The sequence below is a fragment of the Oncorhynchus nerka genome, linkage group LG16 (assembly GCF_034236695.1).
Source record: "Oncorhynchus nerka isolate Pitt River linkage group LG16, Oner_Uvic_2.0, whole genome shotgun sequence".
NCBI lineage: Eukaryota > Metazoa > Chordata > Actinopteri > Salmoniformes > Salmonidae > Oncorhynchus > Oncorhynchus nerka.
Window position 1 is genome coordinate 41,544,105 of NC_088411.1, and position 27,125 is coordinate 41,571,229.

General features: G+C 42.8%; 1 protein-coding gene and 1 long non-coding RNA gene across 9 annotated transcripts in view; one reads left to right on the top strand and one right to left on the bottom strand.

The window, feature by feature from the left end:
• Positions 1-8,983, bottom strand: part of LOC115119800 (calcium-activated potassium channel subunit alpha-1a-like) — a 238,410-nt gene extending 229,427 nt beyond the window's left edge. For 5 of the 7 annotated variants that reach the window (XM_065002678.1, XM_065002679.1, XM_065002677.1 and 2 more), the window contains exon 1: positions 8,025-8,982. In XM_065002678.1, coding sequence (XP_064858750.1) covers positions 8,025-8,315 — 291 coding nt within the window. In that variant the 5' untranslated portion in view covers positions 8,316-8,982. Of the gene's footprint in view, positions 1-8,024 lie in introns of all 7 variants that reach the window. The other 2 variants (XM_065002680.1, XM_065002681.1) reach the window with 1 other exon arrangement.
• Positions 8,984-12,098: 3,115 nt separating this feature from the next.
• On the top strand, positions 12,099-14,930 carry LOC135561248 (uncharacterized). Of its 2 annotated transcripts, XR_010459353.1 has the most exons (9): positions 12,099-12,848; positions 12,936-13,112; positions 13,203-13,264; positions 13,347-13,433; positions 13,521-13,562; positions 13,631-13,800; positions 13,878-13,913; positions 14,012-14,565; positions 14,847-14,930. It is a non-coding gene; the product is annotated as an uncharacterized LOC135561248 (long non-coding RNA). The 2 variants fall into 2 exon arrangements; XR_010459352.1 differs by having other exon boundaries at positions 13,521-13,800.
• Positions 14,931-27,125: the final 12,195 nt, after the last annotated feature.

Genomic DNA, 27,125 nt, shown 5'->3' on the forward strand with positions numbered 1-27,125 from the left:
TTGGTAACAGTGAGAGAGCAGGAGAACAAGAGACAGAACACAATTAGACCAAAACGAATCATGAGAAATCAAAAAGATAAGATAATTACTTGGCACATTGAAAATATATATATTTTTTAAACAGAGCAAACTAGAATGCTAGTTTGGCCCGAAACAGAGAGTACACCATGGCAGAATACCTGACCACTGTGACTGACCCAAAATTAAGGAAAGCTTTGACTATGTAAAGACTCAGTGAGCGTAGCCTTGCTATTGAGAAAGGCCGCCATAGGCAGACCTGGCTCTCAAGAGATGACAGGCTATGTGCACACTGCCCACAAAATGAGGTGGAAACTGAGCTGCACTTCCTAACCTCCTGCCAAATCAATGTATGACCATATTAGAGACACATATTTTCTTCAGATTACACAGACCCACAAAGAATTCGAAAACAAATCCAATTTTGATAAACTCCCATATCTACTGGGGGGAATTCCACAGTGTGTCATCACAGCAGCAAGATTTGTGACCTGTTGCCACAAGAAAAGGGCAACCAGTGAAGAACAAACACCATTGTAAATAAAAACATATATTTATGCGTATTTATTTGCCCTTGTACTTTAACTATTTGCACATTGTTACAACACCGTATATATAAACAGACAAAATATTATTTTTGAAATGTCTATTGTAATATTTCCTGTTGACTTTATTGTTTATTTCACTTTTGTTTATTATCTATTTCACTTGCTTTGGCAATGTGAACATACGTTTCCCATGTCAATAAAGCCTCTTGAATTTAAATGAATTGAGATGGAGAGAGAGTGAGAGAGAGAAAGCGAGAGAGAGAGAGAGAGAGAGAGAGAGAGAGAGAGAGAGAGAGAGAGAGAGAGAGAGAGAGAGAGAGAGAGAGAGAGAGAGAGAGAGAGAGAGAGAGAGAGAGAGAGAGAGAGAGAGAGAGAGAGAGAGAGAGAGAGAGAGAGAGAGAGCGAGAGAGAGAGAGAGAGCGAGAGAGAGAGAGAGAGAGAGGGAGAGAGAGAGAGAGAGAGAGAGAGAGAGAGAGAGAGAGAGAGAGAGAGAGAGAGAGAGAGAGAGAGAGCGAGAGAGAGGGCGAGAGAGAGAGAGAGAGAGAGAGCGAGAGAGATCACTGAAGGTCAGAGGATTGTCCTCCCCTCCCTTTGCCATCTCTCTCACTAATGTGCATTAGGCTGGGAGATCATTACGACACTGGAGGATTCAACTAGGAACTCACTGTCTAGCCACATCTTTGATGAGTTGTTACCTGTACTGAACAATGTATTAGATTTTTCTACAAGTTTAGAGGATAAGAATAGGGATTTATCCAAAATGGCACTATTTATTTATCTATCTATCAATACACACCGCTCTCTCGGTGTCTATCTATCTATCAATTTATCTACAGTGGGGAGAACAAGTATTTGATACACTGCCGATTTTGCAGGTTTTCCTACTTACAAAGCATGTAGAGGTCTGTAATTCTTATCATAGGTACACTTCAACTGTGAGAGACGGAATCTAAAACAAAAATCCAGAAAATCACATTGTATGATTTTTAAGTAATTAATTTGCATTTTAATGCATGACATAAGTATTTGATACATCAGAAAAGCAGAACTTAATATTTGGTACAGAAACCTTTGTTTGCAATTACAGAGATCATACGTTTCCTATAGTTCTTGACCAGGTTTGCACACACTGCAGCAGGGATTTTGGCCCACTCCTCCATACAGACCTTCTCTAGATCCTTCAGGTTTCGGTGCTGTCGCTGGGCAATACGGACTTTCAGCTCCCTCCAAATATTTTCTATTGGTTTCAGGTCTGGAGACTGGCTAGGCCACTCCAGGAGCTTGAGATGCTTCTTACGGAGCCACTCCTTAGTTGCCCTGGCTGTGTGTTTCGGGTCGTTGTCATGCTGGAAGACCCAGCCACGACCCATCTTCAATGCTCTTACTCAGGAAAGAAGGTTGTTGGCCAAGATCTCGCGATACATGGCCCCATCCATCCTCCCCTCAATACGGTGCAGCCGTCCTGTCCCCTTTGCAGAAAAGCATCCCCAAAGAATGATGTTTCCACCTCCATGCTTCACGGTTGGGTTGGTGTTCTTGGGGTTGTACTCATCCTTCTTCCTCCAAACACGGCGAGTGGAGTTTAGCCCAAAAAGCTCTATTTTTGTCTCATCAGACCACATGACCTTCTCCCATTCCTCCTCTGGATTATCCAGATGGTCATTTGCAAACTTCAGACGGCCCTGGACATGCGTGCGCTGCAGGATTTTAATCCATGACGGCGTAGTGTGTTACTAATGGTTTTCTTTGAGACTGTGGTCCCAGCTCTCTTCAGGTCATTGACCAGGTCCTGCCGTGTAGTTCTGGGCTGATCCCTCACGTTCCTCATGATCATTGATGCCCCACGAGGTGAGATCTTGCATGGAGCCCCAGACAGAAGGTGATTGACCGTCATCTTGAACTTCTTCCATTTTCAAATAATTGCGCCAACAGTTATTGCCTTCTCACCAAGCTGCTTGCCTATTGTCCTGTAGCCCATCCCAGCCTTGTGCAGGTCTACAATTTTATCCCTGATGTCCTTACACAGCTTTCTGATCTTGGCCATTGTGGAGAGGTTGGAGTCTGTTTGATTGAGTGTGTGGACAGGTGTCTTTTATACAGGTAACGAGTTCAAACAGGTGCAGTTAATACAGGTAATGAGTGGAGAGCAGGAGGGCTTCTTAAAGAAAATCTAACAGGTCTGTGAGAGCTGGAATTCTTACTGGTTGGTAGGTGATCAAATACTTATGTAATGCAATAAAATGCAAATGAATTACTTAAAAATCATACAATGTGATTTTCTGGATTTTTGTTTTAGATTCCGTCTCTCACAGTTGAAGTGTACCTATGAAAAAAAATTACAGACCTCTACATGCTTTGTAAGTAGGAAACTCTGCAAAATCGGCAGTGTATCAAATACTTGTTCTCCCCAATGTATCTATACATACCGCTCTCTCTGTGCTATCTATCTATCTATCCATCCATACACTCTCTCTGTGTCTATCTATCTATCTATCCATCCATACATACACTCTCTCTGTGTCTATCTATCTATCTATCTATCCATCCATACATACCGCTCTCTCTGTGTCTATCTATCTATCTATCTATCCATCCATACATGCACTCTCTCTGTGTCTATCTATCTATCTATCTATCTATCTATCTATCTATCTATCTGTCTATCTATCTGTCTATCTATCTATCTATCTATCTATCTATCTATCTATCTATCTATCTATCTATCCATCCATACATACCGCTCTCTCTGTGTCTATCTATCTATCTATCTATCTGTCTATCTATCTATCTATCTATCTATATCCATACATACACTCTCTCTGTGTCTATCTATCTATCTATCCATACATACATGCACTCTCTCTGTGTCTATCTATCTATCTATCTATCTATCCATACATACACTCTCTCTGTGTCTATCTATCTATCCATACATACATGCACTCTCTCTGTGTCTATCTATCTCTGTCTATCTATCTATCTATCTATCCATACATGCACTCTCTCTGTTTCTATCTCTCTTTCTCTATATATACACTACCATTCAAAGGTTTGGGGTCACTTAGAAATGCCATTGGTTTTGAAAGAAAAGCAATTTGTGTCCATTAAAATAACGTCAAATTGATCAGAAATACAGTGTAGACATTGTTAATGTGGTAAATGACTATTGTAGCTGGAAACGGCAGATTTTGAATGTAATATCTACATAGGCGTCCAGAGGCCCATTATCAGCAACCATCAGTCCTTTGTTCCACTGGCACGTTGTGTTAGCTAATCCAAGTTTATAATTAAGGCTAATTGATCATTAGAAAACCCTTTTGCAATTATTTTAGCACAGCTGAAAACTATTGTCCTAATTAAAAAAGCAACAAAACTGGCCTTCTTTAGACTAGTTGAGTATCTGGAGCATCAGCATTTGTGGTTTCGATTACAGGCTCAAAATGGCCAGAAACAAATACCTTTCTTCTGAAACTCGTCAGTCTATTCTTGTTCTGAGAAATGAAGGCTATTCCATGCGAGAAATTGCCAAGAAACTGAAGATCTCGTGCAACTTTCTGGAATATTCCAAGCTGTTTAAAGGCACAGTCAATGTAGTGTATGTAAACTTCTGACCCACTGGAATTGTGATACAGTGAATTATAAGTGAAATAATCTGTCTGTAAACAATTGTTGGAAAAATGACTTGTGTCATGCACAAAGTAGATCTCCTAACCGACTTGCCAAAACTATAGTGTTTTAACAAGACATTTGTGGAGTGGTTGAAAAATGAGTTTTAATGACTTCAACCTAAGTGTATGTAAACTTCCGACTTCAACTGTATCTCAGATAGGGGGGGGGGGGGCTAAGAGCGTTTCATAAATAACCATCAACCACTGGGTCTTGCGACGGGCATACAGAGATGACCAGTTTACAGAGGAGTATAGAGTGCAGTGATGTGTCATATAAGGAGCATTGGTGGTAAATCTGATGGTGAAATGGTGAAGAACATCTATGTGTAGTGTCATACCTAAGAACACTTGAGGATGGAATCGCTGCCCAAAGGTGCTTCCACAAAGTACTGAGTAAAGGATCTGAATACTTATGTAAAAGTGATATTTCAGTGTTTTATTTTTTAATAAATTAGCAAATATTTCAACAAAAAAATGTTTAAATGTTAAAGCTGTTTTTGCTTTGTCATTATGGGTTATTGTGTGTAGATTGAATTTTTATTTTATTTTTATCCATTTTTGAATAAGGGATAATAACATTTGGAAAAAGTCAAAGGGATCTGAATACTTTCCGAAGGCACTGTAGAAAGTGGATTCGGCTATTTCAGTCACACCCGTTGATGACAGGTATATAAACTCCAGCACACAGCCAATGCAATCTCCATAGACAAACAGTGGCAGTAGAATGGCCCGTACTGAAGAGCTCAGTGACTTTCAATGTGGTACCGTCATAGGATGCCACCTTTCCAACAAGTCAGTTCGTCAAATTTCTGCTCTGCAAGAGCTGCTCCCGGTCAACTGTAAGTGCTGTTCTTGTGAAGTGGAAACGTCTAGGAGCAACAACGGCTCAGCCGCAAACCGATGTTTAGCCGACACCCACATGGTTTTGGCGGAGACGGAGGTGGACCTACGTTAGAGCTGTCAAATCCACAAGTAGCTCCCGGCTTTATACCTAAAGCATCAACAGAAATTACATTAACAGTGAGAAGTTAATCTACACCTCCATTAGGATGATAAAAGTCCTGATTTTTTTGTGTTAAAAAAAGAAGAAGATTACGTTCACTTTCTCGATGTGAACTTCTAACGTGAGTGGGCCGAATTTGGTTTCGTGACAATGATCGCAAGAGCAACTGCTCACCAACGCAGTTCCACCATCCGACACAGCCAAAACATTGTCTATGAGGTACTAGTTAGTTAGTTTGTTGTTGATGTGGACACCAAGGAACTTGAAGCTCTCAACTTGCTCCACTGCATCCCTGTCGATGAGAATGGGGGCGTGCTCGGTCCTCTTTTTCCTGTAGTCCACAATTAACTCCATTGTCTTAATCAAATTGAGGGAGAGGTTGTTGTCCTGGCACCACACGGACAGGTCTCTGACCTCCTCCCTATCGGCCGTCTCGTTGTTGTCGGTTATCAGGCCTACCACTGTTGTATCATCTGCTAATTTAATGATGGTGTTGGAGTCGTGCCTGGCCGTGCAGTGAACAGGGAGCGCAGTAGGGGGCTTAGCACGCACCCCTGAGGGGCCCCTGTGTTGAGGATCAGTGTGGCAGATGTGTGTGTTACCTACCCTTACCTGGGGGCGGCCCGTCAGGAAACCCAGGATCCAGTTGCAGAGGGAGGTGTTTAGTCCCAGGGTCCTTAGCTTAGTGATGAGCTTTGTGGGCACTATGGTGTTGAACACTGAGCTGTAGTCAATGAAAAGCATTCTCACATAGGTGTTCCTTTTGTCCAGTTGGGAAAGGGCCGTGTGGACTGCAATAGAGATTGCATCATCTGTCGATCTGTTGGGGCGGTATGCAAATTGGAGTGGGTCTAGGGTTTCTGGGGTGATGGTGTTGATGTGAGCCATGACCAGCCTTTCAAAACACTTCATGGCTACAGACATGAGTACTACGGGTCTGTAGTCATTTAGGCAGGTTACCTTAGTGTTCTTGGGCACAGGGACTATGGTGGTCTGCTTGAAACATGTTGGTATTACAGACTTGGTCAGGGACAGGTTGAAAATGTCAGTAAAGACACTTGCCGGTGTACACTTGATCGGAGTACACGTCCTGGTAATCCGTCTGGCCCTGCTGCCTTGTGAATGTTGACCTGTCTAAAGGTCTAACTCACATCGGCTGCGGAGAGCGTGATCACACAGTCGTGCGGAACAGCTGATGCTCTCATGCATGTTTCAGTGTTATTTGCCTCGAAGCGAGCATAGAAGTAGTTTAGCTCGTCTGGTAGGCTCGTGTCCCTGGGCAGCTCTCGGCTGTGCTTCCCTTTGTAGTCTGTAATGGTTTGCAAGCCCTGCAACATCCGACAAGTGTCAGAGCTGGTGTAGTACGACTCGATCTTAGTCCAGTATTGACGCTTTGTGTGTTTGATGGTTCGTCGGAGGGCATAGCGGGATTTCTTCTAAGCTTCCGGGTTAGAGTCCCGCTCCTTGAAAGCGGCAGCTCTAGCCTTTAGCTCAGTGTGGATGCTGCCTGTAATCCATGGCTTCTGGTTGAGGTATGTACATACGGTCACAGTGGGGATGACATCATCAATGCACTTATTGATGAAGCCAATGACAGATGTGGTGTACTCCTCAATGTCATCGGAGGAATCCCGGAACATATTCCAGTCTGCCAGCAAAACAGTCCTGTAGTTTAGCTTCCGCTTCATCTGACCACCGTTTTTATTGATCTAGTCACTGGTGCTTCCTGCTCTAATCTTTGCTTGTAAGAAGAAATCAAGAGGATGGAATTATGGTCAGATTTGCCAAATGGAGGACGAGGGAGAGCTTTGTATGCACCTCTGTGTGTGGAGTATAGGTGGTCCAGAGTTATTTTCCCTCTGGTTGCACATTTAATATGCTGATAGAAATTTGGTAAAACTGATTTAAATTTCTCTGCATTAAAGTCCCGGCTACTAGGAGCACCGCCTCTGGGTGAGCGTTTTCTTGTTTGCTTATGGCGGAATATAACTCATTCAATGCTAGGTGATATGTAAACAGCTACGAAGAATACAGATGAGATCTCTCTCCGTAGGGGTTAGGGGTTAGGTTTAAGGTTTGGGTTACAATTAGGGTTAGGGTAAGTGGTTGGTGGTTAGGTTTAGGGTTAGGAGTTAGGTTTAGGGTTTGGGTAATGGGTTAAGGTTAGGGTTATGTTTTAAAATGGCCTTAACAGTTTTTGGGGCTCTAATTCTGCTCATGTAATTTGAGATAACGAGATGACACATGGTTGTAAGAGATACTAATGTGTTTGTTATTTCTCAACCAACATTATGCAAAATATGGCCTAAAAAAATAGTGTCCTATGTAACCGGTAACCGGTGTGAAATGGCTAGCTATTTAGCGGTGCGTGCTAGTAGCGTTTCAATCAGTGAGGTCACTCGCTCTTAAAACATTTATGCACGCAAGTAGTTGTTTCCCTTGCTCTGTAAGGGCCGCTGCTTCTGTGCGGCGATAGGTAACGATGCTTCGAGGGTGACAATGTTATGCATTTGTTATAACTGTGTTAAGGGTTAGAACTGTTATTGTTTCATTTGGGGGAAAGGAAACAATGTTGTTCCTGGTGATTTGTTGGTGGGGAAACATTATTGCACAGGGACTGTCAGGATCATAGGCTTATAACAAATAATAAAATACACACATCTTGAATCCAAATGGTTTGAAGCCACAGTACCACACTAAAACAGCGACACAGACAATAGTTAATTTCTGTCACAAGTTGTGAATGCATTGGAAAAGTGCTGCTGTGGACACATGGATATGACCAACCTTTTTTTTGGTATTACAGTGGCAGCAGACGGTCCACAGGTAGTTGAGAGATCTCCAGAGCAGAATGATGAAGAGACCCCCAAAGAACGTAACCATGGAGGAGGCAAGGAAAGCCCACCACATGCGCTGCCCGTTGCTATCACAGGGCACATCTGGGGAGAACGGGATGATCACATCCATCTTGGATATGCGGATAGAGGGAGAGTCCGGATAGTGACTATGTTTACCTTTAGGCATTATTCTGAGCCTACCGATGCCCAGGGATATGTTGCCATGTTCTATAACTAGCATCCAGACTCTTTGAGTAGTTCCAGACAGTGTCCCCTACCCCACAATTCAGCCATATTGCTTAAACTAACTACCTTCTTCTTCCTCTACTCTGCCCGGTTCGTTTTCATCAGTCCTTCTTCTATGTAAATGTTGTGTTCTCAGCGACCTGTTACGCACAAACTTCACTTCAAATGACAGGATGTGTTCGTTCCATATACAGCAGTCATTCACGCATCGTTACAGAAGACATATCTAAATGCGAATTGTGTGTAAAAAAAATCTGATATTTCTTTAAAACTCTTTCATTTAATTCCATATAGGAAATCCAATTACTGTTATTCTTTGCTTGTTTGTTCTGGTGTAACGGTTTAATACTTCCAGAAAAGGCAGCTCTTATCTTCGCGCAACCTGTCGATCAGGTTCCTGCATCTGGTAACCGAATAGCGTAAAGCGCAATCGATGGGTAGCCCTCGCTCACAAAACTCCACCTTGTTGAGAACCAGATCCGTTACTTCTGGTACATTTAGCGCTCTCGCTAGCTGTTGAAGACTACTTCCTCTCTTTATAACCGCGATTATCTAATTTATTCCCTTTCAGAAAAGATTTGCGATAACGCTTTCCATAGGTTTGTTGTCCTCTTCTTGCTTCAGCGGCGGCCAGCTGATATGCGGCTACCGGGTCAGATCTGTTTGGAAGATGGCTAGGGAGATGTACAGGTAACAGGGGTGGAGCCATCAACAACATCTGACCGACTCATATGTTTCGGTGGTCCTCAAACATTATCCTGTCAGTGATTCTACGGCGACGTCACTTCTCATTCGATTCGTAGTTATTTTGTAAATATATTTATGAGCACTTTCTACAGGCTATTAAGATAGCAAGATAATGGATACACACACTGTTTTTATTTATCTGCGCATCGGCGTAATTTTCCAATGGATTATATAATACTATTATTATTGATTATTTAGAATAGCCTACATGTCTTGCTTCGAATGCGCACAAAAATATGCACAAAACCCATTATTTTAAAAGCGTTTCGTGTCTGAGGGAGGATGAGGAGAGGATGCATTACAACAGGACCATGCTGTCCACACCTCGGCCTTGAATAGGACCTGTTGATTAGTCACGCTAAGCAATCTGTTACTCTTTTTGTTGTTGTCAAGAAAACAATTCGGCCACCTATAATTTCCGTGGTAATAGCTGTTCCACATGTAAACTAAAATAATGGTCATACAGCATGTTTAATTTAAAGCATGATTCAATTTATTAATTTTAAAGATGTACTAGGATGATATAATGAAGCAAATATGCAATTAAATCAATTCATAGCTCGGGGAAAGTATGCTGTTACACTTGTAGTTTTAAATATATAAATAAAGCGTTTTTATTTTGCACTTTTAGTCCCAAAAAATGTATATGGAATTTACAAATCTATGAACCGGAGATTTTGCTCTCCCTGGTGGTCACACATTGCATCTATTGCCTCATCTTTGGATTCATGAGCCTGCTGCGGCAGAGAAGACATGCACGCCTCGATTCAAATTCCCAATGGATTGGATCGGGAAATAGGACAGAACATTTACGCACACATCCAAAGTACAGTTTCACGTGGCGTCTCTTCTACGTCTTTAAAGAAGAAACCATAGAAGAAGAAAAACAACATGATTCAAAAGGAGACTATAGAAAGATGCAGATACTAGATGGTATGTCTGTTGGTACAGTTAGACTATTCATTTAAATCAATCACATTCATTTTATAGAGCCCTTTTTACAACAGCAGTTGTCACAAAGTGCTCTACAGATACCCAGTCTGAAACCACAGAGCTTTACAGATACCCAGTCTAAAACCACAAAGTGCTCTACAGATACCCAGTCTAAAACCACAAAGAGCTTTACAGATACCCAGTCTAAAACCAAAGAGCTTTACAGATACCCAGTCTAAAACCACAAAGTGCTCTACAGATACCCAGTCTAAAACCACAAAGTGCTCTACAGAAACCCAGTCTAAAACCACAAAGCTTTACAGATACCCAGTCTAAAACCACAAAGTGCTCTACAGATACCCAGTCTAAAACCACAAAGAGCTTTACAGATACCCAGTCTAAAACCAAAGAGCTTTACAGATACCCAGTCTAAAACCACAAAGTGCTCTACAGATACCCAGTCTAAAACCAAAAAGAGCAAGGAATGAAGAGGCAGAAAAAAAACTCAGTAGAAAGGCAGGAACCTAGGAAGAAACCTACAGAGGAACCGGGCTCCGAGGGGTGGCCAGTCCTCTTATGGCTGTACCAGGTAGAGAGGAACCAGGCTCCGAGGGGTGGCCAGTCCTCTTCTATCTGTACCAGGTAGAGAGGAACCAGGCTCCTAGGGGTGGCCAGTCCTCTTATGGCTGTACCAGGTAGAGAGGAACCAGGCAGGCTCCTAGGGGTGGCCAGTCCTCTTATGGCTGTACCGTGTGTAAAAGAGACATAACATTAACATACAGACATGATGGGCCTAAAGTATATGACATCACATCCTGTATGGACACATTGGCTTCTTCTATAGACCAGTCCAAATACACCAGTACCAAAGGAGACAGAGTGTACGTCAGATGAGGAGTGGGATGTCTTGGACTGTTCCTCCTGTGGCCAGACCTCCATCTGAGTGTTCATCAATCTTGGTCCTCAACACCGTGATCCCTCCTGCACACTCACTCGACACCGTGATCCCTCCTGCACACTCACTCAACACCGTGACCCCTCCTGCACACTCACTCAACACCGTGACTCCTCCTGCACACTCACTCAACACCGTGACTCCTCCTGCACACTCACTCAACACCGTGACCCCTCCTGCACACTCACTCGACACCGTGACCCCACCTATAAGAATACAAATCCGGAGGTGAGTGGAAACACCAATTACACTATACAGAGCTAAAAGAGACAATATCTTTCAGTCCATGACAAATGTTGTGATAAAAATATGCACGTTTTGTATTATATGATCTCCAAATGTGCCCAGTTCACATTTTGTAGGTGTGTCCCCGCGTCTCAGGGCCTAAAGTATATGACATCACATCCTGTATGGACACATTGGCTTCTTCTATAGACCAGTCCAAATACACCAGTACCAAAGGGGACAGAGTGTAAGTCAGATGAGGAGTGGGATGTCTTGGACTGTTACTCCTGTGGCCAGACCTCCATCTGAGTGTTCACTCTTGGTCCTCAACTCTTGGTCCTCAACACTCTTGGTCCTTTACATTGTACCATTGTACAATATAAATGCTAATTACAATTAAAACGAATCAAATTAACTTTCATAACATAAATAGTAGAATTTCATTGAGAAGTGAGAAGATGAAATGTTGTAATAAAAATTTTAAAAAGTAAAATATTGTACCAGCATACCTCTGTCTATGTATGTAAAGCCTACATTCTTCAATGAGTTGATCTTCTTCTAGTTTGGTGAATTCAAACCCCTTAAATTAAAACATATTCTCAATTTCTGGTAATAAAAAGATGCCAATAAAGGCAACAAATTAATTAAATGTTAGGAACATTGAACAACACAAACGTCTACATTTTCTTATGGTGAAACTATCGTACCGACGGTTAAAAATTATTGGATCTGAAAGTCCACGGATAACTGGTGCCAAACAATGGTGCCAAACAATGGTGCCAAACAATGGTGCCAAACAAACGTGTTTATTTTGACCCAACGTACAGAAGGAAACATTGAGAACTAGGGAATAGGGTGCTATTTCTGATGTAACCTCAGAGTTTATTAGCAAACAGTGTTGTTGTTATATTATTGACCAGGGGCCTGTTGCACAAAAGTAGAATTAAGACATCCGGGATAAATGACTCAGCTGAGCTCAATGAAGCCAAAACATGTGCGTCCAGGCTTAATTGGTTGCACAAAGACCAAGCCAGGATGAGCAGACACGGATTCATTAAGCCAGGTGAAACCAATCCTGGATAGGTGCGCGCTCACGGCTCACTCAAATAGACCCCGCCACAGATCACAGATTAACTGATTTACCATGGCAACTAGAGCCGCGTACTTTTCCCCGTCGGAAGCACAAATCCTCATGGAGGCATACGAGGAGGTAAAAGATATAATTAAGAAGAAAGGCAACACCGCCACAGTGATAAAGCAAAGAGAAAAAGCGTGGCAAAGTATTGCAGACCGCCTGAATGCGTAAGTAGTGCACAATTACACACTCACCACTCCGCTGAAACATCACAATTACAATTCAAATATTTAATTCACATCTCCAAAAATGCAGTTGTACTGTAATTATGAAACGGTTAAATTTTTAATTGAAATGCACTGCAGATATGAGTGAAATTGTGTAAAGTAACTCCATCACACTGTATAAAGCTATGATAAATGTTTTGATATTTTTACTGAAAACAAGACAAAAATACCAAGTAATTTTTTGCAGTGTGACTCCATTAAATGTGTGTGTGTGTGTGTGTGTGTGTGTGTGTAGATTAAACATGAACGGGCCAAAACGGACATGGCAGCAGGTCAAAATCAAATACAAGAACATTCTGCAGAATGGTATGGTCCCTGACTAATATTTAACAAAGCACAAGCATATATTGTACCCAGAAGGTGCCTGCTCACACATTGTCTGTACTGTTTTAGCAGTGAAAAAGAATACCCACAGACAAGGCACGGGTGGTGGGTCACCAAAGGCTGACCTTACCCCAGCAGAGGACATGGCCTTGGAGCTAAATAAAGGCAGGCCCGTCTTAGAGGGGATCCCTGGGGGGAAAGAGACGAGCATAGGTTCCTCCCAAGATGCCACCCGCTTCATTCAAGGTATGTCCTTCCATCTCTACATGGGATACAACCACATTCATATTGAATCAATTTGGACTGTCTGACTTTGGTTTACCTATTGCCTTGCAGTGCCTGGCAGCACTGTGTTCCTGTTAGAGCCACCAGCACAAGCACCAGACGATGCTGATCCAGTGAGTACTCCATCAAAGGCATACTGTAGGCCTGGCATGTCTTGTCTACTAGCTTCAATATGAATCCGATTAAATGTGATAGGGTGAAGGCCCCAGTGCAGCAGCAACAGCACATGATGGAGACGATGATGAGGAGGAGACCATCTCTCTGGATTCCAGAAGGCATGAGGTATCATGTTAAGACTGTGAAAGTACTATTTACTCTACAATTGTGAGGAGTCCTCATCAAAATCAAAAAATCTAATTTATTTTACAGGACCCAGATGCTATACAGTGGGAAAACCAGCCTGGCAACATAGTGCGTATTAATAAAAGGACACCACATCCTGCCAAATTCCAGCTGCGCTAATTGTATTGTGTTCACAGAGCTCACAAGCTATCAGAAAGTTGTATGGCAACCACCTCCGGCGCCAAATAGAACTGGCAGACATAGACATTCAGTACAAGAAGAAAAAGATGGAAAATCTTGCACTGGAGTCCGAAATAAGAGGACAATTAGGAAACTGGACCTTGAAATAAAAAAACTTGAGAGGGAGGTGAGATATGCCTTCAATGTACACTGTATGCTAACTGTAACACAAATGTATTAATCATTATTTTCTTTCCTCCCCAGCTCCAAGAAGATGACACAGCTCAAAATAAAAATTAGGTATATTCTCGTAAAGTCAAGTGAGCCATGACATATGAGCTCTTATTGTGAGCACACAGGACGGTGGCATCTTTCTAAGGTTTTTTTTATTTTCCCAGCAATCAGTACAACCAAGTCATCGTTATAAGGCATCGCCCTCTTTTGCCCACCCCCCCAGCACCAGGTGTGGCCACTAGCCTATATGAAGGCCCAAAATTGTGTGTTCCTTTCTGCTCTGACAATGGCATGCCCATTCGTGCGAGATGTGGTGGATGAAGAAGCACTTGTGCTGAGGAGAGCCTTCAGGCGAGAAAGGGTCTTCAGGGACCGGTTGGACCCACTGGCCTTCCCTGATGACCATCTATATGAAAGATACAGGTTTTCTGCAGATGGCATCAGGTATCTATGCAGACTACTGGGTCCCAGGATTAAGCACCGCACTGCACGGAGCCATGCACTGAGTGTGGAGCAAATGGTTTGTGTGGCCTTGCGCTTTTTGCTAGTGGAGCCTTCCTGTACTCAGTGGGGGATGCAGAACAGCTGAACAAGGCCACAATTTGCCGCACAATAAGGAGTGTGTGTCTGGCTATCAAAGCATTAGCAGATGTCTTCATCTCCTTCCCTGGCCACAGAAGACTCTGTGACATCAAAGAGGAGTTCTATAGGATTGCAGGTAAGAGGATCTACAAATTACAGGACAACTGTTAACACATAGTAGGATACTCATTACTTTGTGTGACAGGTTTCCCCAATGTCATTGGTGCAGTGGACTGCACACACATAAGGATAAAAGCCCCCTCAGGTGCCCATGAGGCCGATTTTGTGAATAGGAAATCCTTTCACAGCATTAATGTTCAGGTGAACATAACTTTTTGATATTGTCCATTGACGAACACTCTGCATTGCCAGTGATGTGCATTGATTGGTGTAATATTCCTCATCTTATGATTTCAGATGGTCTGCAATGCTGACTGTGTGATCAGCAATGTTGTGGCAAAATGGCCTGGCTCAGTCCATGACTCCAGAATCTTTCGGGCCTCTGAAATCTATCAGTGCCTATCAGCCACACAACCCCTATTTATAACCATCATGGCTGTGTCAAGAATATCACTGTGTTTATGAGGTAGTAATGATGAGATTTTGTGTTGACAGGTGAATTCTCTGGTGTGTTGCTGGGAGACAGGGGGTATGGCTGCCAGCCTTTTCTCCTGACACCTTTCACAGACCCCCAGGAAGCACAGCAGGCCTACAACCATGCCCATGCCAGGACCAGGGCCAGAGTTGAAATGACCTTTGGCCTCCTGAAGGCACGCTTTCACTGCCTTCACAAATTAAGGGTCAGCCCTGTTAGGGCATGTGATATTACTGTGGCTTGTGCTGTCCTCCACAATGTGGCCTGCCTGAGGAAGGAGAGGGCCCCCAGAGTGCCACCAGCCATGGACTGGGACAATCCGGCAATCTTCCCTGATGACGACAGTGGTCGGCTGCTGAGGGACCAATATGTGTTGAATTATTTTAGTTAGTATGTGTGCTTTCAATTTTGGTTAAATATGTCCTGCGGTGGCAGAGGAATTTGGTTTTTTTTTTGGGTTAGTTTTTGACTAATTTGGCCTCTTATGATGTTTGTGCGGTATACTGTGTGTAATACAAGGCTGCAGGGAGGCTACTGCATCCATTCATTTGTCTGTTCAGTTGATGTGTATGGATTTGTCCTGCATTTATTTTAGTGTGCAGACATGCAGGGTGTGTTATATACAGACCTTTGAATGTGTATGTATCATTTTGTATAATATGCTTGGATTCTGTGCTTTCCATCTTGTAGAGTCACTGTGACTTCAGTTTTGAAAGGAGCTGATGGTTTACCTGCTTTGTTTTGTCCTTATTCAATAAAGGAACATAATGTTACACATTGTGTTTTTATATTCAGAGTACTAGGGCCACACTGAAGAAAAAGGATAAAGTCATAAATTTATGAGGCTGGTTCTTTCTGCAGAAAAGCTACATATTGTTTTTACAGTTTTGATACTTATGACAATGTGATACTTAATATTCTGGCACATCAGCATGTCTTTGTTTATGAAACCATACTGAAGTACAATTTCACGAAATGCCCCACATCTGTCATTTTAACAACTGTCCTTTAAAACAACTGGTTACAATATTATGACTTGTGTTTTTTTCCCCTCTGTGGCCCTAATATTCTATCATTTTATATATAGCCTTATAGTCTATGGGAAACTGTCAATTATCTAATGATAGCAACATCATCTAAAAATAATTTTTTATCCAAAATCATTGAAATTAATGATCACAAACGTTTAAATAATAACAGTGGGTCTAGTTATATGTGATAACAATGTATAGTGAGCAGTGAAATAACTATTGGTTTCCATTTGTGGTGACTGCTGACTGACATTAGGGATGAGATGAAATAGATCCTGGAATTTAGCCTGGTCTGGAGCAGGCTAGCTCCACAGAATAAATCTCCATGGTAATTTATACCATAACATATCCTCCTGCCCCCTATCCATCTTTAGTGCAACCGGATTACGGATCAATTGAGCCAGGATCACCAAGATATCCTGGCTTAATCCCTTATCCTAGTTTTGTGCAACAGGCCCCAGGTTGGAACACGTACCCATGAATAAGTGTTTCATACGTAACCTTTCCTACGAAGTGTTGACGTGTTATGTAGATAGAAACGACTATGAATCTTCTAGAGAACTCCGTCAAGGAATCCAAAAGGGATTCACTTTGTTCTTGGTCCAATATAGTCATGATCTGTGCAAATGTAGGACAGGCTTCCTCCTTGGACGATACCTGCAATACAAAAAGATGGTTTGAAAATCTGGACCGTAAAGTGTCTCAGTGTAAAGTGATCTATGATCAGGTCCACCTCTGTCTATGTTATCTTAATCATTATGTTTAGGGATATCTCTATGTAATCTTAATCATTATGATTAGGAATATCTCTATGTAATCTTAATCATTATGTTTAGGGATATCTCTATGTAATCTTAATCATTATGTTTAGGGATATCTCTATGTAATCTTAATCATTATGTTTAGGGATATCTCTATGTAATCTTAATCATTATGATTAGGTCCCTGTGCTTTGGTTTTGTTTAGTGACTGAACTAAGATCAGTTTAGCCTTTTAGATTATAAGTAGGGCCCTACAGTATGTTTTGGTTAATCATGTCACATGGTTTAACCATCCATCCCCATACAAATACTTTTATGCTTTAAAAGGTGGTTATGGTGATGGTTATGTTATGATGGTTATGTTGATGGTTGTGTTATGGTGGTTATGTTGATGTTTATGTTATGATGGTTATGTTGATGGTTATGTTGATGGTTATGTTGATGGTTGTGTTATGGTGGTTATGTTGATGGTTATGTTGATGGTTATGTTATGATGGTTATGTTGATGGTTATGTTGATGTTTTGGTTATGTTATGATGTTTATGTTGATGGTTATGTTGATGTTTGTGTTGATGGTTATGTTGATGTTTGTGTTGATGTGTTGATGTTTGTGTTGATGTTTGTGTTGATGGTTATGTTGATGGTTGATGGTTATGTTATGATGGTTATGTTGATGGTTATGTTGATGTTTGTGTTGATGGTTATGTTGATGTTTGTGTTGATGGTTGATGTTTGTGTTGATGTTTGTGTTGATGTTTGTGTTGATGGTTATGTTGATGTTTATGTTGATGGTTATGTTATGATGGTTATGTTATGATGGTTGTGTTGATGGTTATGTTGATAGTTATGTTGATGGTTATGTTGATGGTTATGGTGATGGTTGTGTTGATGTTTATGTTATGATGGTTTTGTTGATGTTTGTGTTGATGTTTGTGTTGATGTTTATGTTGATGTTTGTGTTGATGTTTGTGTTGATGGTTATGTTGATGGTTATGTTGATGTTTATGTTATGATGGTTTTGTTGATGTTTGTGTTGATGTTTATGTTGATGTTTATGTTGATGTTTATGTTGATGTTTGTGTTGATGTTTATGTTGATGTTTGTGTTGATGTTTGTGTTGATGTTTGTGTTGATGTTTATGTTGATGTTTGTGTTGATGTTTGTGTTGATGTTTGTGTTGATGTTTGTGTTGATGTTTGTGTTGATGGTTATGTTGATGTTTATGTTATGATGGTTTTGTTGATGTTTGTGTTGATGTTTGTGTTGATGTTTGTGTTGATGGTTCACAGTGAAGCTGTTGTTATTCTCTGTATTATTATTATATATGTTTTACCTCGGTTAAATAAATGAAGCAAAGATTGATCACTTTTTTTTCTAATTTGGCACACGGTGTGCTTGGTCAAAGAATTATGGCACCGATTGGCCTGGCGCTGTTATAAGCAGTCTCATTTAAACCCTTCTACCCTTTGTTTGTTATTACACACAATTGATTGAGACTGAAGTGCATGTGTACTAGTAAAACATAGTTTGAAAATGAGGCTATGAAAATGTAGACAGCTTGAGGCTATGAAAATGTAGACAGCTTGAGGCTATGAAAATGTAGACAGCTTGAGGCTATGAACATGTAGACAGTTTGAGACTGTAAATGTAGACAGTTTGAGGCTGTGAACATGTAGACAGCTTGAGGCTATGAAAATGTAGACAGTTTGAGGCTATGAACATGTAGACAGTTTGAGACTGTAAATGTAGACAGTTTGAGGCTATGAACATGTAGACACTGCATCTCAGTGCAAGAGGTGTCACTGCTGTTCCTGGTTCGAATACAAGCTGCATACCATCCGGCTCTGCTTGGGAATCCCATGCGCCGGCGCACAGTTGGCCCAGCGTCGTCCGGGTTTTGCTGGGGTAGGCTGTCAATGTGAATAAGAATTTGTTCTTAACTGACTTGCCTACTTAAATAAATAAAAAATAATTTTGTGTTATACAGTAGATAAAACGTTCACACAGGGGTGGTAATTTTGAACTCAGTTGAACTCAGTCTTCTCCAGACAGAATGCAGGTGGATGTTCTATTTAAAAACGTTTGAACTCAGTCTTCTCCAGACAGAATGCAGGTGGATGTTCTATTTAAAAACGTTCTACCCATCAGGCATGTTAGCAGTTGATGTTATTCTTCAATAACACAGACCCCAAAGCAAATCCGGAGGAGGAAAATAGGTTTATTTAAATTGAAAAAAGCATGTGGAGAGGTACGTATATCAGGGGAGATGTTCATTCTCCCCTGTCCTCAGTGATTCTCTCCAGTGATTCTCTTCCACAGAACAAAGCGACAGGATGTATTTTTATTACCCAGCCCTAGCCTGTGGTTGACCAATTAGAATTCTTTGCAATAAAACTGGGCCAATGGCCAAATAACAAGTATCCGATTTCAGATTCAATGTCTAAACAATTTGGACCAATGAGAACTTGCCATGTAGCTATGAGTCCTGGACTGACATTCCTAACAGATTCTAAACAGATGTTGAACTGAAAAACAACTATTTCCATTGATCGTTAATTCTAGTCGTCTTGTCCTCTGCGTCCTTATGTATTCTGAGGAAATGTTCACATGGTATATGTAAAATAAATCATCTATGATATTTCTCTGTCCGCTTTTTATATATTTTGTACATAATCTAGATCATGCATTCTATTGTATTAGGTACTGATTCATAGATTTTCTGATGTATCTTCTTGCTTGATGTGACATATGCAATTATCCTTGAAATAGAAGCCAGGTGTGTGTGTGCCGATGATTTACACTATGATTTTTGGGGAGGCACCATGATGTTATAATAAACATCTTTATTTTGCATTCAAGACTCAGTTTTGTATTTATTCTTTTTTTTTCGACAGTGTGTGGGTCTCCATCTCTTCACGGATTCTTATTTTGAGTCCTACACACCTGGAACAGACACTATTCACTAGTGAGGATCTATGAGGTTGGAATAATACTGTGAAATTGTGAAAATTATGATCATCCTTTTTGTTGTCGTTGAGAGCTGTTTGAATAGACCGCCTGAAACGTCAGCCTGTTTTGACGGGATGGATTTTCGGCCTGTTTGGTGACATCACCAGGTGGTACATCAGTTAATAGACCAGCAAGAAAGACTTCCAAACGACTCTGCCAATAACAGCAATTTTTCGGTTTTCCCCTCCTCACCCCAACCACTCCCAGACAGTCCTAGAAAAATTATTGCCTGAGGAATTGCTTCTTTGCTCAGAAGGTAATTTTGTTTTCACTTAAAATTGTCAAAAAGAAACAATCACAGGAAGGTACTTAATTGTTACCCAGAAATGAGTTGATGTTGAGTTAAAAACGGCTCCATTAGACCTTTATAGGCGCAGTGCAGTGAAAAACCTGTTATTTTTAATGATATTTCCACACTCTGAGCTCTAAATAATAATAATTTAGAAAATGATGACCATGCCCTTTTTGTGTAAGAGCTACTTTTTTTTTAAGGGCCTGGAATTTCAGCCTGTTCAGGTGGGTTGGTTACATGTTCTGGAGAGGTAGCTAGTTATGCACGGCCAAAAGCAAGAGAGATTGTTCGGTATACTGGCTGCGAAGGCAGCAGTTGTTTCTTTGCACTGTTTTCTATCAGAACAATCACTTCATCTGATTTGGCAAATGCACAGCACTTTTTGGCAGTGGATTTGCTAGCAGCGTCACCCATCCTGCTCCATCAGGGTTCTGTTCTGGCCCGTACATATTGCATCCGGAACAGTGAGTCCGTGCAACTTATTATGTGACTTGTTAAGTGCATTTTTACTTCTGAATTTATTAAGGCCATAACAAAAAGGGGTTGAATACTTATTGACTCAAGACATTTTCAAGCTATTTGTTTTTAATTAATTAAACATAATTCCACATTGACATTATGGGGTATTGTGTAATTCCACATTGACATTATGGGGTATTGTGTAATTCCACATTGACATTATGGGGTATTGTGTAATTCCACATTGACATTCTGGGGTATTGTGTAATTCCACATTGACATTATGGGGTATTGTGTAATTCCACATTGACATTATGGGGTATTGTGTAATTCCACATTGACATTCTGGGGTATTGTGTAATTCCACATTGACATTCTGGGGTATTGTGTAATTCCACATTGACATTATGGGGTATTGTGTAATTCCACATTGACATTATGGGGTATTGTGTAATTCCACATTGACATTATGGGGTATTGTGTAATTCCACATTGACATTATGGGGTATTGTGTAATTCCACATTGACATTCTGGGGTATTGTGTAATTCCACATTGACATTATGGGGTATTGTGTAATTCCACATTGACATTATGGGGTATTGTGTAATTCCACATTGACATTATGGGCTATTGTGTAATTCCACATTGACATTATGGGGTATTGTGTAATTCCACATTGACATTATGGGGTATTGTGTAATTCCACATTGACATTATGGGGTATTGGGGCGGTGAGCTACCCCGAAGTAACAGGGCTCTGCTACTTCGAGGTATCTCACCGCCAGAGCTCTGTTACTTCGGGGTATCTCACGGCCAGAGCTCTGCTACTTCGGGGTAGCTCACCGCCAGAGCAATGCGGTGAGAGCTCGCCAGATCTCCGGCGGTGAGCTACCCCGAAGTAGCAGAGCTCTGGCGGTGAGATACCCCGAAGTAACAGAGCTCTGGCGGTGAGATACCCCGAAGTAACAGATCTCCGGCGGTGAGCTACCCCGAAGGAGCATATCCTAGACAACATATTGCATGTATGGTAATCTTTCTAAAAAATGATTAATGGCGTTTCCTGTCTGAAATACCATTCCTGTGTTTAAAACAACATCTTTGGCTAACTGCTGGTAACGTACTGTAAGGCCCAGCCTTCAGCCTTTCCTCTCGGAGCTGGTAGCATACTATAAGGCCCAGCCTTTCCTCTCGGAGCTGGTAGCGTACTATAAGGCCCATCCTCCAGCCTTTCCTCTCGGAACTGGTAACGTACTGTAAGGCCCAGCCTCCAGCCTTTCCTCTCGGAGCTGGTAGCGTACTATAAGGCCCATCCTCCAGCCTTTCCTCTCGGAGCTGGTAACGTACTGTAAGGCCCAGCCTCCAGCCTTTCCTCTCAGAGCTGGTAGCGTACTATAAGGCCCATCCTCCAGCCTTTCCTCTCTGAGCTGGTAGCGTACTATAAGGCCCATTCTCTAGCCTTTCCTCTCGGAGCTGGTAGCGTACTATAAGGCCCAGCCTCCAGCCTTTCCTCTCGGAGCTGGTAGCGTACTATAAGGCCCATTCTCCAGCCTTTCCTCTCTGAGCTGGTAACGTACTATAAGGCCCAGCCTTTCCTCTCGGAGCTGGTAGCGTACTATAAGGCTCAGCCTCCAGCCTTTCCTCTCTGAGCTGGTAGCGTACTATAAGGCTCAGTCTTTCCTCTCGGAGCTGGTAGCGTACTATAAGGCTCAGCCTCCAGCCTTTCCTCTCGGATCTGGTAGCGTACTATAAGGCTCAGCCTTTCCTCTCGGAGCTGGTAGCGTACCATAAGGCTCAGCCTCAACCCCTTCCAAGGACAGCTGGCACTCAGCTGAGGACAGACGAGGCTTAGCTTCAATCAGACCCTCTCCATGTTCACCACCGTGTTGCATGTGTGTGTGTTTTGTGTGTGTATGTGTGTATGTGTGAGAGAGAGAGAGCGTGTGTGTGTGCGTGCATGCATGCGTGTCTGTGCCTGAGTTTGTGTTTGTGTGAGCGAGAGTGCTGGGTTCAGCAGACTTAATCTTCCCCTCCGATTACAAAAGAAAATGCAGAGGTCGCCTTCAGTGGAACACAATTATCCTGCGTCGTCTAGCGCAGTGTTTAGTTTAATTCATGTTTGATCCCTTTATTAATCCGTTTTGGAAAGTGTCTGTGATAGGGCCCTTACGGAAAAAATACATAATATCACATGTGGAAAATCACGATTTCACATGACATTTCCACAAGTTTTCCACAAGTTTCAAATGTGGATTTTCACGTAATCACATAACCTTTCAGGTGTGGATTCCAATTTTCACATGATTTTGACACACATGACTACATTGTGTATGTGTATTTACACAGTAATTATTACCTGCGTTTTGGTGCCAAGCCACCATGTCTGTGTCAGTACCGGACCTGCATTTTGGACTTTATTATATTTGTCATAGTAATTCAGGAGTGATATTAAAACAGAATATTCCCACACTGTACGTAAGTACATTTAAAACCAGATACTTTTAGACTTTTAAGTATTATTTTACTGGGTGACTTCAGCTTTTACTTGAGTTGTTTTCTATTAAGGTATCTTTACTTTTACTCAAGTATGACAACCGACTACTTTTTCCACCTCTGATCTCAAGTGGGAACATATTTTATCTAAACAGCAATAACACCTGTACATTTGAAAACATGTGATCACAAGTGAAGTGTTTCAAAAACACGTGTTCTCAGGGATGGTAAATGCGCTTCCCACTAGTAATTACCAGTTGGAGGTCCGTTCAAGTGGATTTTTCACTGTCTTATGTGGTAAATTCCCACTTCCCACTTGGTTACGAATGCAGCATTAGGTACATTCATTACTGCACTTTGAAATGTAGGTGGAGTCAATTGTCTAGTGGGGGATCATTAGCATATTTGGGGGAGAGATTTAAAATATGTTTTATTTGTGCCAACCGTCAGTGTAAATGTTGTACCAGTTTGTCGTTTTATGATTACGTTGATTAAGGTTGAGCATGTTTTTTGACGTTGTTAATTGTGCAATCTTTATAAGAATTTGTGACAATCAAGAGCTGGACTGTTAAGAGGTTAATGTGCATTTTGCAGTAACTTAATGTTAGCTGGTTCACATAAAGTTGACATGTAATTTTCGATGACCTACTGACAACTCGTTACAAGTGGGTTATTGTAAAATCCACAGTAATTTAACAACTTACACTGCTACAACACTTCCACTGATGGTTGGCACCAATACACAGTGGTGATTTTAGCATGTCAATCTTGGTGGGGCAAACTCCCCCCCCCCAAAATGTGATGCATGCAAGCAAAGCCACTGCACAACACAATACTAAACAATTCATTAATTGCACTAAAACAGTGACAAACGGTGCCCACAAACTGTTAGGACCTACATAAAGCTGTCCCAACAGCAGAGCTTTCTTTTCAGCACCATGGAGTGAATCCTTACCTGGCTACACCTGGCTGTCAGCAGAGCCTTGTCTGGCAGCGAAAACAGTTCATTCAGCAGCGACCCATCATAGCCCTGTTTTGAGCCCCATCTGTTTAACAAAAATAAAATGTTTTAATTACAATATATTTTTTTGTTGTTGCCTGTTTTGCATGTTATTTTGGCATTAATGTGTCACATATCAGTTTGCAATCAATGTATAAAAAAATATTGAGTTTATAAAAGCCTCATACAAACATGGTCTCTTTTTTGCTTTCTTAATTAAGGCAGCTCCAAAAACCAGGTGTTTCAGCTCAATTCTTTCTGTGGTGGAGAGGCAGCCAGTGGAAAATCCTTTGAGCCTCCTTTGAATTCCATGCTGTCACAGTTACCAGCCCTTTCAAGCTTAACATCCTTATCATTTATCGCCCTCCAGGTTCCCTCGGAGAGTTCATCAATGAGCTTGATGCCTTGATAAGCTCCTTTCCTGAGGACGGCTCACCTCTCACAGTTCTGGGCGACTTTAACCTTCCCACGTCTACCTTTGACTCATTCCTCTCTGCCTCCTTCTTTCCACTCCTCTCCTCTTTTGACCTCACCCTCTCACCTTCCCCCTTTACTCACAAGGCAGGCAATACGCTCGACCTCATCTTTACTAGATGCTGTTCTTCCACTAACCTCACTGCAACTCCCCTCCAAGTCTCCGACCACTACCTTGTATCCTTTTCCCTCTTGCTCTCATCCAACACTTCCCACACTGCCCCTGCTCGGATGGTATCGCGCCGTCCCAATCTTCGCTCTCTCTCCCCCGCTACTCTCTCCTCTTCCATCCTATCATCTCTTCCCTCTGCTCAAACCTTCTCCAACCTATCTCCTGATTCTGCCTCCTCAACCCTCCTCTCCTCCCTTTCTGCATCCCTTGATTCTCTATGTCCCCTATCCTCCAGGCCGGCTCGGTCCTTCCCTCCTGCTCCGTGGCTCGACGACTCATTGCGAGCTCACAGAACAGGGCTCCGGGCAGCCGAGCGGAAATGGAGGAAAACTCGCCTCCCTGCGGACCTGGCATCCTTTCACTCCCTCCTCTCTACATTTTCCTCTTCTGTCTCTGCTGCTAAAGCCACTTTCTACCACTCTAAAGTCCAAGCATCTGCCTCTAACCCTAGGAAGCTCTTTGCCACCTTCTCCTCCCTCCTGAATCCTCCTCCCCCCCCCCTCCTCCCTCTCTGCAGATGACTTCGTCAACCATTTTGAAAAGAAGGTCGACGACATCCGATCCTCGTTTGCTAAGTCAAACGACACCGCTGGTTCTGCTCACACTGCCCTACCCTGTGCTCTGACCTCTTTCTCCCCTCTCTCTCCAGATGAAATCTCGCGTCTTGTGACGGCCGGCCGCCCAACAACCTGCCCGCTTGACCCTATTCCCTCCTCTCTTCTCCAGACCATTTCCGGAGACCTTCTCCCTTACCTCACCTCGCTCATCAACTCATCCCTGACCGCTGGCTACGTCCCTTCTGTCTTCAAGAGAGCGAGAGTTGCACCCCTTCTGAAAAACCTACACTCGATCCCTCCGATGTCAACAACTACAGACCAGTATCCCTTCTTTCTTTTCTCTCCAAAACTCTTGAACGTGCCGTCCTTGGCCAGCTCTCCCGCTATCTCTCTCAGAATGACCTTCTTGATCCAAATCAGTCAGGTTTCAAGACTAGTCATTCAACTGAGACTGCTCTTCTCTGTATCACGGAGGCCCTCCGCACTGCTAAAGCTAACTCTCTCTCCTCTGCTCTCATCCTTCTAGACCTATCGGCTGCCTTCGATACTGTGAACCATCAGATCCTCCTCTCCACCCTCTCCGAGTTGGGCATCTCCGGCGCGGCCCACGCTTGGATTGCGTCCTACCTGACAGGTCGCTCCTACCAGGTGGCGTGGCGAGAATCTGTCTCCTCACCACGCGCTCTCACCACTGGCGTCCCCAGGGCTCTGTTCTAGGCCCTCTCCTATTCTCGCTATACACCAAGTCACTTGGCTCTGTCATAACCTCACATGGTCTCTCCTATCATTGCTATGCAGACGACACACAATTAATCTTCTCCTTTCCCCTTCTGATGACCAGGTGGCGAATCGCATCTCTGCATGTCTGGCAGACATATCAGTGTGGATGACGGATCACCACCTCAAGCTGAACCTCGGCAAGACGGAGCTGCTCTTCCTCCCGGGAAGGACTGCCCGTTCCATGATCTCGCCATCACGGTTGACAACTCCATTGTGTCCTCCTCCCAGAGCGCTAAGAACCTTGGCGTGATCCTGGACAACACCCTGTCGTTCTCAACTAACATCAAGGCGGTGGCCCGTTCTTGTAGGTTCATGCTCTACAACATCCGCAGAGTACGACCCTGCCTCACACAGGAAGCAGCGCAGGTCCTAATCCAGGCACTTGTCATCTCCCGTCTGGATTACTGCAACTCGCTGTTGGCTGGGCTCCCTGCCTGTGCCATTAAACCCCTACAACTCATCCAGAACGCCGCAGCCCGTCTGGTGTTCAACCTTCCCAAGTTCTCTCACGTCACCCCGCTCCTCCGCTCTCTCCACTGGCTTCCAGTTGAAGCTCGCATCCGCTACAAGACCATGGTGCTTGCCTACGGAGCTGTGAGGGGAACGGCACCTCAGTACCTCCAGGCTCTGATCAGGCCCTACACCCAAACAAGGGCACTGCGTTCATCCACCTCTGGCCTGCTCGCCTCCCTACCACTGAGGAAGTACAGTTCCCGCGCAGCCCAGTCAAAACTGTTCGCTGCTCTGGCCCCCCAATGGTGGAACAAACTCCCTCACGACGCCAGGACAGCGGAGTCAATCACCACCTTCCGGAGACACCTGAAACCCCACCTCTTTCAGGAATACCTAGGATAGGATAAAGTAATCCTTCTCACCCCCTCCTTAAAAGATTTAGATGCACTATTGTAAAGTGGCTGTTCCACTGGATGTCTTAAGGTGAACGCACCAATTTGTAAGTCGCTCTGGATAAGAGCGTCTGCTAAATGACTTAAATGTAAATGTAAATGTAATGTAAATGAAAATACAGAGCGTAGGGGTTGGTAATCTTCTGTAGTTAAAACTGCTGTGATTGGC